Source organism: Oncorhynchus kisutch, linkage group LG21 (genome assembly GCF_002021735.2).
Source record: "Oncorhynchus kisutch isolate 150728-3 linkage group LG21, Okis_V2, whole genome shotgun sequence".
In the NCBI taxonomy this organism is placed as follows: Eukaryota; Metazoa; Chordata; class Actinopteri; order Salmoniformes; family Salmonidae; genus Oncorhynchus; species Oncorhynchus kisutch.
The window spans coordinates 13372254-13388407 of record NC_034194.2 but is presented as its reverse complement, the minus strand read 5'-3'; the positions used below and the strand labels follow the sequence as shown (position 1 = coordinate 13388407).

Here is a 16154-nt window from a genome sequence, read left to right as displayed (position 1 = left end):
CTAAATGGTCTGGCTTCCCCTCCACTTAGTACTTTAGTCAAACAGAAAACCCAAACCCATGGCAACAGATCCACAAGGTCTGCCATGAGAGGTGACTATAGTTCCCTTACAGAAAAGCACCTTTAGTCAATCTGCTTTCTCTGTGAGAGCTTCCCATGTCTGGAACACACTGCCATTAGACACACGCAACTGTCGAACCTTCACAAAAAAAAAACATAAAGACATGGCTAAAGGTCAATTGGACTTGTGAACATAATTCCTAGCTGTGTATTGCCGCTTTCCATGTTATCTGTAGCTTGTGAGGTGTGGAACCACTTTGCAGCTTTTATATATTTAGTTTTTTTGCATTTTGTGCCATTTCTCTGACTGTGTGCTACGTGCTGCTTGTCCTATGTTGCACCTGCATGTGCTCACGGCTCATTGTTTGTCTGTATTGTTAATGCAATTGTTTTCAATGACCCGCCCAGGGACTGCGGTTGAAAATGAGCCGGCTGGCTAAAACCGTCACTTTTCCTCAAACGGTGCACTGTCCATGTAAAAAAAACTCTAACTCAGTATGTTTGGTGCTGTATTTCTCAATGAAAAAAATGTGCATGAAAATGAGTTGTCTCTCTCGTTGAAAGACAACAAAGACTATGGAAGAATCCCGACTGTTGACCAATCACCGACGAAGGGGCGTAGACTTCGGCTCCGAACTTCGCCTTGCCCGAACAGCCAAAAACGAGAAAAAAAACGTCTTCATAATATACGCACAAACGTTTCCGGTTGGGAAGCATGCGGACACCTTTATCCTCTTATGACAGAGCTGTGACTCAGAAATGTCTACCAAATCTGTCATCACTAAGGTGTTTAGCAGCTCCATTTTTATTACCTTTATTTAACTAGGCAACTCATTTAAGAAAAATTCTCATTTACAATGACGGCCTACACCGGACAAACCCAGACGACATTGGGCACCGCCCTATGGGACTCCCAATCACGGCTGGTTGTGATACAGCCTGGATTTGAACCAGGGTGTCTAGTGACGCCTCAAGCACTTAGATGCAGTGCCTTAGACTGTTGAACCACTCAGGTACCCAAGGAATGCTTCAGAGACTGTCTCAGAGTTCCCTTCCCCAACAGTATGTTTAACAGAAAATTACAGCATTTGACTTCTCATGTCCTTTTTTCTTACCATCCATAAAAACACATAAAACAATCTAGCTGGAGGAAGCCAGTGTAATGAGGGGAAAGAAATTAGTTTGTAGTTCAAAAAACACAGATCAAATCTACTTGAAACAGACAGTTAGCCCTTGGAGTGTGGTTGACGCTCAATCATGCACCTATTTACATAAATGCACCACCTTGGAGTGTCTTTCTCATGATGAAAGGCAATAAACTTAACTATTCTGCATATGAAAAACAGTGAATGTATTTTCTGCTTCAGAATGGTTTACTTAACAATCTAAAGCTATCCAAGAAAACAGTCATTTCTTTACATTTATATAAGCTTTCTTTCTATTAAATGGGGGTTTGTACAGCCTAGGGGATTTCTGCTAATGATTTCCTCTTAACACGGTAATTACCCTCGACCTGTAATTGACTCTGACAATAATAAGGCCCTTACTTACAAGCTCTGCTTACAGTCCACTGAGAAGCCAAATGTGGCTGCCTGTGTATATCTCTCTGATATGCCAGTTTTTTTTCAACTTTCCCCTCAATTTAAAACTTTCTCCCTCTCCTTCACCCTGATAGGCAAGGACATATACTGAAATAGATAATACATTATTTTATTCATATAGGCCTAGATATACAGTATATGGCGTTGTCGTTGGTACCCCTTCGGCACGTGGAATTCGACTACCTATCTGGGACCAGGGATGTCCCGCTAAACATAAAACTGTTCAAAAGGCATCAATTTTGGTCTCAAATGATCAATAATCCAAATGGCCAAGAAATGTAATTTGACCAACGTAGCATAGGCTACACATAGTCCCAGATTTTAACATAATTAAATAAAGGAACCCATGAAATTATTTGATCTGCTCGGGGAAAAAAATACATCATAGCAAAAAGTATCAGATATTGAGCTCATACCAAAATGTTCCGCGCGTAATTCGCCAGACGAACTCTCCGTCCGATTACAAATCCTTGGAAGATAAACCCGATTCGAAGCACGAGAAGCGGTGCGGGCTATTTACATTGAAAGACAACAAGAAGCTTGAGGGGACTGTCGATGGCTCCGTAGTTTATCCAGGCAGAAAGTAAAAACAGAAGGGGCGGGAGCTACACGCACTGAGACCCAACTCCCAAGTAAACTCAATCCGAGTTTGTCCTCACACTACCACCCGCTCTGTCCAATTTGCATATCAATAGATCTTGTGACAGCCTCTTTTAATGAGGTGAAATGAAGGAGCGCTGATAAAATCCCACTATTTGGGAAGAGAAGCAGTCCATCGGTTCTGCACCCGGCGTCACCCTATGGGACAGCAACCCTCTCACTGGCCTGTCACTTTATTTCCTACTAGAACCAGGGTGAAAGGCAATTCCGGTTATTTCTGTGCTATCCTCAACAGGCTACTCATGTCATGCTATGAAATGCATCTTACTGAGTAGACTAGTTTATCATTAACCAGCAATGACCAACATTTGTTTTTCATCCATTCATCCTGAGGTGTTCTGATACATCATATTGACATGGTGTGTTGTAACGCAACATAATGAAGAATTGTGCAACACCTTGCCAGAGATGGATAGCACGAACACGGAAAGGGTTGAAAATACTTATGGTGTTTCGAGTCCTGCCTAGAGCAGAATTGGCTCCCTTTTTCTGGAGTTTCCAAAATCTGTAAATGGGAGTCCCTTTTCATATTGCATATTCATTATATTGGTAACCCTTTATTTTAAGGGTCCAAAATAAACCATTAAATGCCATTAAGTTGTTGTGTTTTCATCATTTATTAATCATTACTCCCATATTAATAAAACTGAAGACTGTCTGAGCGCACGAAGGCAGTGTTTTGACAAGCAAAAGCCCTGGGTTCACATCCACATTCTCACGTGAATACCAGTGACGAAGGCCCACTTTACACATGTTCAGAAAGCATTCACACCCCTTGACTTAGTCCACATTTTGTTCTGTTACAGACTGAATTTAAGATGTATTATATTGAGATTTTGTGTCACTGGCATACACACAATAGCGCATAATGTCAAGGTGGAATATTTTTTTGGGAAATGTCTTGAGCCAATTACTGGAAATTGATCAACTGAGAAACAGCTTCTGTGAGAGAGTGTGGCAATCACAAATTCAACTTTTTTGAGAGGTGGGTATCTTGCTATCTCCTCACATTCCAGAAGAAAAGGTGTGAAATAAAAGAAAAGTTTGGGTGTCCTACCCTTAGTGAAGGGATACAGTTTAATACACAGAAACCACATCATGGAGAGTGGCAGCCTGTCCCCATGATGGCAGCTTCTTAAGGGCTAGCCTCCGTCATATCCTTTCACCTAGACGATGTGAGCCAAGCTTGGGAGGTTATTCAAGTGCCACTGTTAATAAGAGCGTGAGTGTGCACAGATATCTCTGCCTGTGGTAGAGCGAGCCCTTTGTGATTCCTGCTCTACGCCCTGGAGATGTGGAGATGGTTGTAACCTGACCTACCAGCAGCTCTCATCCATGGGAGCCGTGAGAGATTCTTGTGTTGGGTTGACCTGTAGCTGAGGCTAACGGTAGCACAGCGGCTTTGTTTGACCACATTAGGCAGGGTTATAGCTTAGGTGTGAAAAACATATTCTGTCTTTTATTGTTATTTTATATATATATATATATATATATATATATATATATATATATATATATATATATATATATATACTTTTTGTATTACCTTCATGTGTGCAGATAGTAGTTAAGAAGCATGAGCACCCTAACAGGTACAAATAGAGTCGTACAGTGAAGTACTTTTCTATTATATTATTTAATCACCCAGGTAACAGACACTGAGTGTACAAAACATTAGGAACACCTTCCTAATATTGAGTTGCACCCCCCTTTGCCCTCAAAACTGCCTCAGTTTGCCAGGGCATGGACTCTTCATGGTGTCGAAAGCCTTCCACAGGGATGGTGGCCCATGTTGACTCCAATGATTCCCACATTTGTGAGGGGTGGCAGAGTAGCCTAGTGGTTAGAGTGTTGGACTAGTAACCAAAAGGTTGCAAGATCAAATCCCTGAGCTGACAAGGTGCTGTTCTGCCCCTGAACAACCACTAGGCTATCATTGGAAATAAGAATTTGTTCTTAACTGACTTGCCTAGTTAAATAAAGGTAAAATCAATAAAAGTTGGCTGGATGTCCTTTGGGTGGTGGACCATTCTTGATACACACAGGGAAACTGTTGAATGTGAAAAACCCAGCAGCCTTGCAGTTCTTGACACACTGCAATGCTGCTGGCACCTACTACAACACCCTGTTCAAAGGCACTTTTGTCTTGAATATTCACCCTCTGAATAGCACACATACATAATCCATGTCTCAATTTTCTCAAGGTTTAAAAATCCTTCTTTAACCTGTCTCCTCCCCTTCATCTACACCAATTGAAGTGGATTTAACAAGTGACATCAATAAGGGATCATAGCTTTCCCCTGGTCAGTCTATGTCAGTCTATGTCATGGTAGAAGCAGATTTATTTAACATTTATTTTTACTACACTAATTACATTGGAAAACAGTTTATAATAGCAATAAGTTACCTCAGGGGTTTGAGGTATTTGGCTACAATAATTACTATAGTATATACAACAGTAGTTTTTTACTACAGTATTTACACTATTGTAAACTGTAAATACTACAGTATAATAGTCATGTCCAAAACACTACAACAAATACCACAGATTTCACTGTAGTGTTTATTCTGCAAAAACACTACAATGCCCTTACGAAAAAAGATTGCAGTCAGAGCACAGTACAGCTGCAGTACACTGTAGTATAACTGTAGGTATAAACGGGTACGAGCCCTGAATGCTGATTGGCTGAAATCCGTGGTATTTGAGACAGTATACCACGTATATGACAAAACATGTATTTTTACTGTTCTAATTATATTTGTAGCCAGTTTCTAATAGCATTAAGGTACCTCGGGGTTTTGAGATATATGGCCAATATACCACAGCTAAGGGATGTATCCACGCGCTCCGTGTTGCGTAGGGCATAAGAACAGCCCTTAGACTTGGTATATTGGCCATATACCACACCCCCTTGGGCCTTATTTGCTTAATGCAGTATAACTGCAGTATGCTGCAAATACCGCGTCCAAAATAACAGTCCACTGCAGTAACTGCACTTTCCTGCGGTTTCAAAACGTCATTTTTTTTTTGTAATGGTGAAAACTATAGTAAAGTCTGCAAAAACACTACAGTGAAAACCTCTCATGTGGGCTAGCATGAACAGCATGGCGTGTGGAGATCTTTTAAAACATTGTAACAACAATTTTCACGAATACTGCTATGTAATTTCAAATTCTTACATTGTTTACTTTGTACTGGCTAAGCAACAAGTAAAGAAATGTCGACGTACTGTAAACACAGAACATTCACATGAACATATGACGCTCTTAGCTACTGTTTTTACTGGATTGTGACGTCCCCTCAACAACAAGGTGGATGAACACTTGCTACTCATGGTTATTCAAAACTTTTTAGAGAAGAAAAACGTACCTTGCCTACATAATTGATGTGAAATTATTTCGGGTGTGTGCATCTGACAGACAACGCAGCCTAGCAAACCTATTCACAAGGAATTATTAGAGAAAGTTCAGCTCAACATTATTTAATGGAGTTCAGATATATCACCGCTCTCAAGCGCTATCTGGTGGTGACTGGGGTGAGTCTCCTTAAAACTGTGGGCAAGTACACTATATGCGTTTTTATTCTTTCTTGTGGTAACAGGATTTTAGGAGAGCAGTATAGTAAAGTCTAGGTGATGCCAATTAGTCTGATGCCAAAGGAGCTTCCTCTGCTTGTGTCCTTTCCTTCATCTGGCAGGTAGCCTAGTGGTTAGAGTGTTGGGCCAGTATCCGAGAGGTTGCTGGATTGACTCCCCAAACTACACAAGGTACAAATCTGTCATTCTGCCCCTGAACACTGTTCCCTGTAGGCCATCATTTAAAAAAAAGAATTTGATCTTAACTAACTTGCCAAGTTAAATAAAAAAAAATCTGCACCTATGTGGAAGAACCTGGAAGCACATCTGTTCAGGTGAGAAGTGAAGCGGCAAACGTTGAAGACTGAGGATTTCCTCAAATGGATTCTGCACATTGGAATATCCTGCACTGCCTATGTTCTAGGACTGACGGGTGTCTGATGTTAGGTGACATAGTTCTGCTTTAAAAATGTATATTGACATTTCACACAGAATCCCTATTACTTTTGAGAATGCCCCATTCGTCTCACTCTTGAACACTCACAGCAATTTGGAGTGTAACAAACACTGACTTTGCAAAGTGCATATAGTTTTATAGGTTTCCCTTAAAGACTAGATCTAGGGCAACACTATTCATACATTGACCAGCAAGTGTCAGCAGAATACAAAGAAACAGCATGGCAGCAAGGTATATTGAACAAAAATATAAACGCAACATGCACCAATTTCTCTATATTTTATTGAGTTACAGTTCATACAAGGAAACCAGTTATTAAAAAAAAAAATCATTAGGCCCTAATCTATGGATTTCACATTACTGGGAATGCAGATATGCATCTGTTGGTCACATATACCATTTAAAAAAAGGTAGGGGCGTGGATCAGAAAGCCAGTCAGTATCTGGTGTGACCACCATTTGCATCATGCAGCGCGACACATCACCTTCGCATAGAGTTGATCAGGCTGTTGATTCTGGCCTGTGGAATGTTGTCCCACTCTTCTTCAATGGCTGTGCAAAGTTGATGGATATTTGCGGGAACTGGAACATGCTGTCGTACACGTCAATCCAGAGCATCAGCAAACATGCTCAACGGGTGACATGTCTGGTGAGTATGCAGGCCATGGAAGAACTGGGATATTTCAGCTTCCAGGAATTGTGTACAGATCCTTGCGATATGGGGCCGTGCATTATCAAGCTGAAACATGAGGTGATGGCAGCGGATGAATGGCACGACAGTGGGCCTGAGGATCTCGTCACGGTATATCTGTGCATTCAAATTGCATTGATAAAATGCAATTGTGTTGTCCGTATCTTATGCCTGCCCATACCATAACCCCACCACCATGGGGCACTGTGTTCACAACGTTGACATCAGCGAAGCGCTCACCCACACAACGCCATACACGTGGTCTGCGGTTGTGAGGCCGGTTAGATGTACTGCCAAATTCTCTAAAATGACATTGGAGGCGGCTTATGTTAGAGAAATGAACATTCCATTCTCTGGCAACAGCTCGGGTGGACATTCCTGCACTCAGCATGCCAATTGTATGCTCCCTCAAAACTTGAGACATCTGTGGCATTGTATTGTATGACAAAACCGCACATTTTAGAGTGGCCTTTTGTTGTCCCCAGCACAAGCTGCATCTGTGTAATGATCATGCTGTTTAATCAGCTTCTTGATATGCCACACCAGTCAGATGGATAGATTATCTTGTCAAAGGAGAAATGCTCACTAACAGGGATGTAAACAAATTTGTTCATAAAATGTGAGAGAAATAAGCTTTTTGTGCACATGGAACATTTCTGGGATCTTTTATTTCAGCTCATGAAACATGCGACACACACTTTACACACACTTTTTCATGTTGCGTTTATATTTTTGTTCAATGTATTATTTATATATTTAACCTTCATCTGACCAGGAAGTCCCTTGGGATAAGAACTCTTGTCAATGAAGACTTGGCCCTGGGCAGGACAAGGGCAAACCAGCTCTTAGAGGAGAAAGGCTCTGTGCTGTGTCATAATGCCCTTTGTGCCCATACAGGACAAATAATATTGATCTGAAGGACAGAATGTATGGGAACACAAGCATTGAAGCAGAATAACAACACCTGCAGTGGGAATTCATATGGAAACACAAGTCAGTCAAGCACCACCCCCTTCATAGTACTTTGCCAGTTGATCTGGAAAGATACCATTAGGAAAACACTGTGCCCATGGTGTTTGTTTGTGATATATATATCTCTCAGAGAAGCATCTGAGAGAAGCATCTGAGTTCTCTTCACTTTTTCTACAAGGGCTGCTCCAATAAAGTCATATGTTCCAGCCTTTTGATCAAATCCTCCACCTGAAAGAACACTGCCTGATCCTGCCCAGACAATTCCATATGGTTTATTTATTTATAAGTAAATGAGATTTTTTTAACTTTTCAATCTACATTAAAAAACATGAGCTGACGCACACCCAGAAAAATAAGTGTGTGGAGGTGCTGACTAACGGCGAATAAACTATAAACTATGAAAATAAAGAAAGTCGCACACTCAATGTATGAACTCCCAGAAATGTAATGGGTATTTACCAACGTTTCGGCACCACTGTGCCGAGCTGTTAGTTTGTTTTGCCAATATCTCATTTGTTGTCAGGTTAAGGTTTCTTTTATTTTCAAATATCAGTTTTACAGTGATGCCGAAATGTTGGTTAAATTTCTGGGAGTTTAGATATGGAGTGTGTATATGGAGTGTGCAGCACCTCCACACATACTCCTTTTTCTGGGTGTGCGCCAGCTCATGTTTTTTAATCGAATACTCATACTAACCACATCAACCTTACTATGTGTGACGTAAATGGAGTATGTAGTATGCTTATTGGTCATAGTATGTATATAGTTAGTGTTAAAAGAAATCCCAGATGTCATACTACATTCCCCAAAATACAAAGTCTACAAGCAGTGGACACTATTTCTGTGCTTTTAGGGCCCATAATGCAATTCTTCGTGGCTTCACACCGTTTTCAGATTTGAAGAAAATGGTGGAAAATATGCAGCTGAAATCCGACAAGAGTTGATACAAATTCATTGCTTTAACTAATTATGACAAATGTTAAGAAAATGTTTAGCAATGTAATAAAGTAATGTTTTTTTCAAATAAGTTACATTACACGTTATGTTGGCTGACAATTTGATAGCTACGCTATCCTTATGAACCGCATAGCATATCATTACAGCAATTGCGTGTATGAACCAGTATGTTAGCAAGCTACCTAAAGTTGCTTGGCTACTAATATGCCAGTATATTAACTCTATGCTATCTAACTACCCAACATTTATTAACTTGATTATTCATGTCATTCTTAGCTTAGCTACGTGGTATAGTTGTGCGTTCCCAGTGGACATTGTTAATGAAGTCGTAAGATGTCTAGCTAGCTAACAAGAAGTTGCATAGCAACAGCATCAACTTCCGGTAGACAGGAGGAAGCACTTGTACACTCAACTGAAAGGATACCGTTCATTTACAGTGTACAAAAATGAATTTATAGTATATACTCATGAAGTATGTTTGCGTATTCAAATACACCTAAACATTTTCAGCTACCCCTTTAAGGGATGGGCCGTTACCATGGTAACTTGGTCACTCCATTGTCCGATGAAAACAATCTCTGACTGCAATGTCTTCCTAGCAGCAGGCAGTTGCAATAAACTCAAACTAAAATTGAAAACAATCTAGCGGGTGAACAAAACGATGTAACTGGCAAAGAAACACTAGAACAATGTCACACCTCAGTAGCCTTTCTTGTCAATTCAACCAACTTCTACATGTGGGTTTTCATATTTTTTTTTACTGTTCCCAGATGCTTTGTGTGACCACCCGCCAACGTGGCTCGTAAAATAGACATTCTTATTTAGCCGCCAATTACAAAATCTACCCACATTTGGAGGGTGGCGGGTGTCAATATCCAACCCTGATTATGTGCTCTCTTTTATGATGATGTTATAAAATGGGAGTCAGTTATGGAATGGCCGGCCACATTACTAATGCACACATAGCTAGTCATTTCCTGCTGGGCACTCATTGATTTTGAGTGTGATATCAAAAAATTATGTCATGTATTTTTTGGGGAATCATTTGAGGGGGATTTAATCAAATGAAGATTAAAAAACACATAATCCTGTGCACTCGTTTTTCTCTTGATGCAAATTGGCAGGCTGATGTGGGGGACATCTGGCTGGCAGTCCAGAGACAGAGTCGACTGGAGGGCAAAGAGGTAGAAGGGAAGGGCCCTGGGGTACTGTAGAGATGACATTAACCACAGCTGCACAGCCCTCCCTTTAATCCTATTTCACCATGGAGCTATGAAGGGGCACTGCAATCCCATTAAAAGTGTTTCTGAATAAATTGCTAATATCCTGCTTTGGCTCAAATGATAGAATATGCTCTCAGTAAATTTTGAGTACAGTTTTGTTGAATAGATGTTGAACATAATCACAATGTTGTATCAATTTCAATTCAAATGGCTTTATTGGCATGGGAAACATATGTTTACATTGCCAAAGCAAGTGAAATAGATAATAAACAAAAGTTAAATAAACAGTCAAAAATGAACAGTAAACATTACACTCATAGGAATAGAGTTATAACGATGTGCAAATAGTCAAAGTACAAAAGGGAAAATAAATAAACAAATATGGGTTGTATTTACAATGGTGTTTATTCATCACTGGTTGCTGTCACGCCTGCTCCCGCTCTCCCTCTGGAGCTCGAGGGCACTAGGCTGCCCTTCATTTTATGCATACCTGTCACCATCATTATGCGCAGCAGCAGTCATTGGACTCACCTGGACTCCTTCCCTTCGTTGATTGCCCCATCTATAACTGTCTGCTCCCCCGTTTGTTCCCTGTGTCTGCATTAATGTTGTTATGTGTTTATGTCCAGACGCTGTCCTGTTCCATGTTTGTGCTAATTAAATGTTCACTCCATGTACTTGCTTCTCGTCTCCAGCATCGACCCTTACAGTTGCCCTTTTCTTGTGGCAACAGGTCACAAATCTTGCTACTGTGATGGCACACTGTGATATTTCACCCAATAGATATGGGAGTTAATCAAAATTGGATTTGTTTTCGGTATAATCTGTGGGAAATATTTATCTAATATGGTCATACATTTTGCAGGTTAGGAAGTGCATCTCAGTTTCCACCTCTCTCTATCTCTATCTCGCATGCATGCAAATATAAAAAATGTACAAAAACTATAAACGCAACATGTAAAGTGCTGGACCAATGTTTCATGAGCTGAAATAAAAGATCCCAGGAATATTCCAAATTCATAAAAAGCTTATGCCTCTCAAATGTTGTGCACAAATTTGTTTACATCCCTGTTAGTAAGCATTGTATCCTTTGTCAAGATAACCATCCACCTGACAGCTGTGTCATATCAAGAAGTTGATTAAACAGCATGATCATTACACAGGTGCGTCTTGTGCTGGAGACAATAAAAGGCCACTTTAAAATGTGCAGTTTTGTCAAGCAACACAATGCCACAGATGTCTCAAGTTTTAAAGGAGCGTGCAATTGGCATGCTGACTGCAGGAATGTCCCCCAGAGCTGTTTCCAGATAATTGAGGAGGTGCTGAAGATAATTGATGTCTGTAATGAAGCCCTTTTGTGGGGAAAAACTCATTCGGATGGGCCTGGGTCCCCAGTGAGTGTGCCTGGCTCCTAAGTAGGTGGGCCTATGCCCACCCATGGCAACACCCCTGCCCAGTCATGTGAAATTCATAGATAAGGGCCTAAGGAATTTATTTGAATTTGACTGATTTCCTTATATGTACTGTAACAGCAAAATATTTGAAATTCTTGCATTTTGCATTGATATTTTTGTTCAGTATATCTTAATAGAGGGAAAGAAAGAAAGTGTGTTAATAAAGTTGTCGTTCAAATCCTTTACAGGTCTACTACTTCCTGTTTACGTTTTCATGTGACGTCACACGACTGACATTCTTCTCTGTTCGAACAGGTCGCTCACCAAATTCGTGGAACAACAAACTTGTGCCACGTCAGGACTTCCTTTCTAGCTAACTAACGCATATGACAGCTGTTTAGGGTAAACTGCATACGACTTTTGGCACTCGGTGAGCTTTACCGAATACATTGCTCGCATGTTTTGGACGAATCAAAAGTCAGTATTGGCTAGTGTTAGCTGGATGTGCGTGTGTCAGCTGTCTCTCCTAAACAGACGCGACCTACATTTTGAGTCCATTTGACTTGTTAAAATGGAGAACAAATATAACCTCAAGAGTCCAGGTAAGTTTGTAAATTACACAGACTACAATGTGTCGAACTCGCTAATGCTATTTAGCCTAGCAGAACGGATTTGCCTTTATTCGCTTTGGGTTTCCCATCATGAAGAAGTGACTCCACCATAATGCTGATTGATAATATCTAGCGTTAGCTAGCTTGTTTGACTGTATGTTTAGCAAACTATTTGCCCAATGATATTTGAATACAAATGACAATGCCATAATATTAAGAAATAATCTAGACGTTATGGCCTTTTACAGGCGTTGTCACTTAGTAGCTAACACGTAGCCTAACCTCAACTTCACGGACACTAATAGAATAATTGAAGTCATGATATACTTTTGTCTATTTTCGTGTTGCTGTTCATTTGATCAGACTTAGTGGAGTCTTTGAGCATAGATACAGCCCGGTGTGGGCTGCATTTAAGGTCTTAAAGGAAGGGTTTACAAATACAGCTTGGGTTAGCTAGTGTTTGGATTTTGAGAGGGGGTCAAATTAAGGCTGAGGCTATAGTTGAGTCAGGGTGTTGAGAGAGGATCAAATAAAGATTTGCTTCCAGTTTTGAAAGGTGGTCAAGTCAAAGTAAGGAAATGGCTACACCACTTTCTGGTAGTTGATGGATTTACAGTATCCCATTTTTTTTGTGTGGATAAGCAAATGGAGAACCTATGCTTAGAGTATCACTGTCTCCATTTTTCAATAGCTTATTGTTGTAAGGTGAGTGTGACATTGTCTCTGAGACGTGTCCCAAAAGCTTGTAGAGCTGACTTCTGTTAAGAAACGTCATTAGAAACCCACAATGAGGGCCTCCCGAGTGGCGCAGTGGTCTAAGGCACAGCATCACAGTGCCAGGATTTAGAGACCTGGGCAATGATGGAATTGTCTGAGTTTACTACTGACCACTCCCCCTTCCTAACCTAGAGGAGGTTTATGTCCCAAATGGCACCCTATTCCCTATATAGTGCACTACTTTTGATCAGAACACTATGGGTCCTGTTCAAAAGTAGTGCACTATATAAGGAATAGGGTTCCATTTGGGATGCATGTAGTGCACTATATAAGGAATAGGGTTCCATTTGGGATGCATACTATGTGGAGCACTTCTTTAGCTGTGTCTCATAATAACAATGAGTGGGTGTGACAGAAGAAAAGCCTCTGCTGCCACATGGGCCTCCTGACTCCTGCGGTGAGCAGGGTGTCAGTCAGTGGACCTGTGGGATAGGATTATAATCCTGTACACAAAATCTTACGTAACGCATTTTAGTGTTTGCAGGCAACTGGGGACGATTCAGACAGGTTGGGTCCTGTGAGCAGGGAGACACCGTTACATAATGACTTTTAACCAAATTCATAATAATACAATAGGATTTAGAGACCTGGGCAATGATGGAATTGTCAGAGTTTACTACTGACCACTCCCCTTTCCTAACCTAGAGGTTTATGTCCCAAATGGCACCCTGTTCCCTATATAGTGCACTACTTTTGACTAGGGCTGGGAATTGCCAGGGATTGCCAGATATTATCACGATATTTAGGTGCCAATATGATATGTATTGCGATTCTTTGTGTTACGATTTTATAGCAATATTATGTGTGTGTGTTGGGGTTTGTGTGTGCATAATGTGTGTGCACAGAGTCTGTGCAAGAGAGTTAGTTAGAAAAGGGTAATTGCAGGTAGTCCGGGTATCCATTTGATTAGCTGTTGAGCAGTCTTGTTTAGCAGTCTTATGGCTTGGGGGTAGAAGCTGTTTAGGGTCTTGTTGGTTCCAGACTTGGGGCACTGGTACCACTTGCCGCACGGTTGCAGAGTGAACAATCTATGGCTTGGGTGGCTGGAGTCTTTTTGAAGAAACGTTGGGCCTTTATCTGACACCACCTGGTATAGAGGTCCTGGATGGCAGGGAGCTCGGCACCAGTGATGTACTCACCAATTGAAACTTATTTTATTGTACTAATCAACAACATTTGCATAGAAGTAGCAATCTCTTATTTTAAGACTAAGTAATGATGTCATTCATTCAGTTGAGCTCAGTTAGGGAGAGACATGACAGACAAAAGGGGAAACTATCTTTGGATGTGAGGGAGAGGCGATTTAAGTGAATTAATGTTTTTGTGGACAATCAGCGTTGAAATCAGCAAATCTTTGCTTTATGGTTTCACAAACAAAGTACTAGGGCAGTGAATCCCGACTGAGGACAAAGATCCTGAATGAGTTCCTCCTCGTCTTTCAGGTTGCCTACACTTGACACTTACATGTGACTTCTGCTCTCAGAATATGAAGATCGCATTGAAAAGACTGCTCTGATTGTGTTCACATCTGGTTGACCACTTCAGGCGGTGATCAGGGATGCATTGTGTGTGTATTTCTCCTCTGTCTCCTCAGAAAACTAGTGTTCTGGGACCGAGAGGCATCTTTTCATTAAAACATTGGAGGAAATACGTTCGTAGTATGTGAGGAACGTGTTTGCTGGCCTCATAAATGCTAGTCAGCTAGCTAATATTTAGAGAAAAAAAATGTTTGGCGAGAGTTATGTTAAACCCTTTGCAATCCCTTTAGCGTTGCTTGCTGGCTAGCTACAGAGGTTACAGGTGCCATTATTTGTTGTTATAATATTTAGCCTATTCCACCGTTTGTAGAATGCATACTGCAATTTTGAAATCGCAGAGGAAAAGAGAATCCAGGCACACTGTGAATACGGTAGACACATTTTAAATGTAGGTGTAGATATGCATGACGCTTTCGGAATTCCATGATCGGAACTCTATGATCAGGATACTGAAGCTGCATGAACTGTCAAGTCTAGAGACGGTCTCTGTCGCAACTTGCCACCGTGTCTGTTCCTCTTTAGGGACAGTCACAGCACAACTTCAAATCGAATGTTATTTGTCACATGCGCCGAATACAACAGTTATAGACCTTACCGTGAAATGCTTACTTACAAGCCCTTAAACAACAATGCAGTTTTAAGAAAAATAAGAGTTCAAAAACAAATGTTACTAATCTAAAAAATAGAGGCGCAAACAATCAAATAACAAGGCTATATACAGGGGTACCGGGTCAATGTGCGGGGGTACAGGTTAGTCGAGGTAATTGAGGTAGTATAGGGGTAAAGTGACTATGCATAGATAATAAAGAGCGAGTAGCAGCAGCGGGGGGAAAAAAAGAGGGGAGGGAGGTCAATGCAAATAGAGCGGGTAGCCATTTGATTAGCTGTTCAGCAGTCTTATGGCTGTTTAGAAGCCTTTTGGACCTAGACTTGGAGCTCCGGTACCGCTTGCCGTGCCGTAGCAGAGAGAACAGTCTGACTTGGGTGGCTGAAGTCTTTGGCAATTTTTAGGGCCTTCCTCTGATACAGCCTGATATAGAGGTCTTGAATGACAGGAAGCTTGGCCCCAGTGATGTACTGGACAGTACGCACTACCCTCTGTAGAGCCTTGCGGTCGGAGGCCGAGCAGTTGCCATACCAGGCGGTGATGCAACCGGTCAGGATGCTCTCGATGGTGCAACTGTAGTACTTTTTGAGGACCCATGCCAAATCTTTTCAGTCTCCTGAGGAGGAATAGGTGTTGTCGTACCCTCTTCATGACTGTCTTGGTGTGTTGGACCATGATAGTTTGTTGGTGGACACCAAGGAACTTGAAGATCTCAACCTGCTCCACTACAGCCCTGTCGATGAGAATGGGGACGTGCTCGGCCCTTTCCTGTAGTCCACTATCATCTCCTTTGTCTTGATCATGCTGAGGGAGAGGTTGTTGTCCTGGTATCACACTTCCAGGTCTCTGACCTCCTCCCTGTAGGCTGTTTCATTGTTGTTGGTGATCAAGCTTACCACCGTTGTGTCATCTGCTAATTTAATGATGGTGTCGGGCTTGGCCACACAGTCATGGATGAACAGAGAGTACAGGTGGGGACTAAACACGAACCCCTGAGGGGCCCCTCTGTTGAGAATCAGTGTGGCAGATGTGT

General features: G+C 41.3%; 2 protein-coding genes across 3 annotated transcripts in view; one reads left to right on the top strand and one right to left on the bottom strand.

Moving 5' to 3' along the window:
• LOC109866498 (ankyrin repeat domain-containing protein 6) overlaps nucleotides 1-2433 on the bottom strand; it is a 52153-nt gene extending 49720 nt beyond the window's left edge. Inside the window, exon 1 of one of the 2 annotated variants that reach the window (XM_020455192.2) lies at nucleotides 2077-2433. The gene's annotated coding sequence lies outside the window, so the exon portion shown is untranslated. The remainder of the gene's footprint in view (nucleotides 1-2076) is intronic. The other variant, XM_020455190.2, reaches the window with a different exon arrangement.
• Nucleotides 2434-11838: 9405 nt separating this feature from the next.
• The window catches only part of LOC109866468 (ubiquitin-conjugating enzyme E2, J1), a 33916-nt gene continuing 29600 nt past the window's right edge, over nucleotides 11839-16154 (top strand). Inside the window, exon 1 of the mRNA XM_020455155.2 lies at nucleotides 11839-12190. Within this exon, the coding sequence (XP_020310744.1) occupies nucleotides 12160-12190 (31 nt within the window). The 5' untranslated portion in view covers nucleotides 11839-12159. The remainder of the gene's footprint in view (nucleotides 12191-16154) is intronic.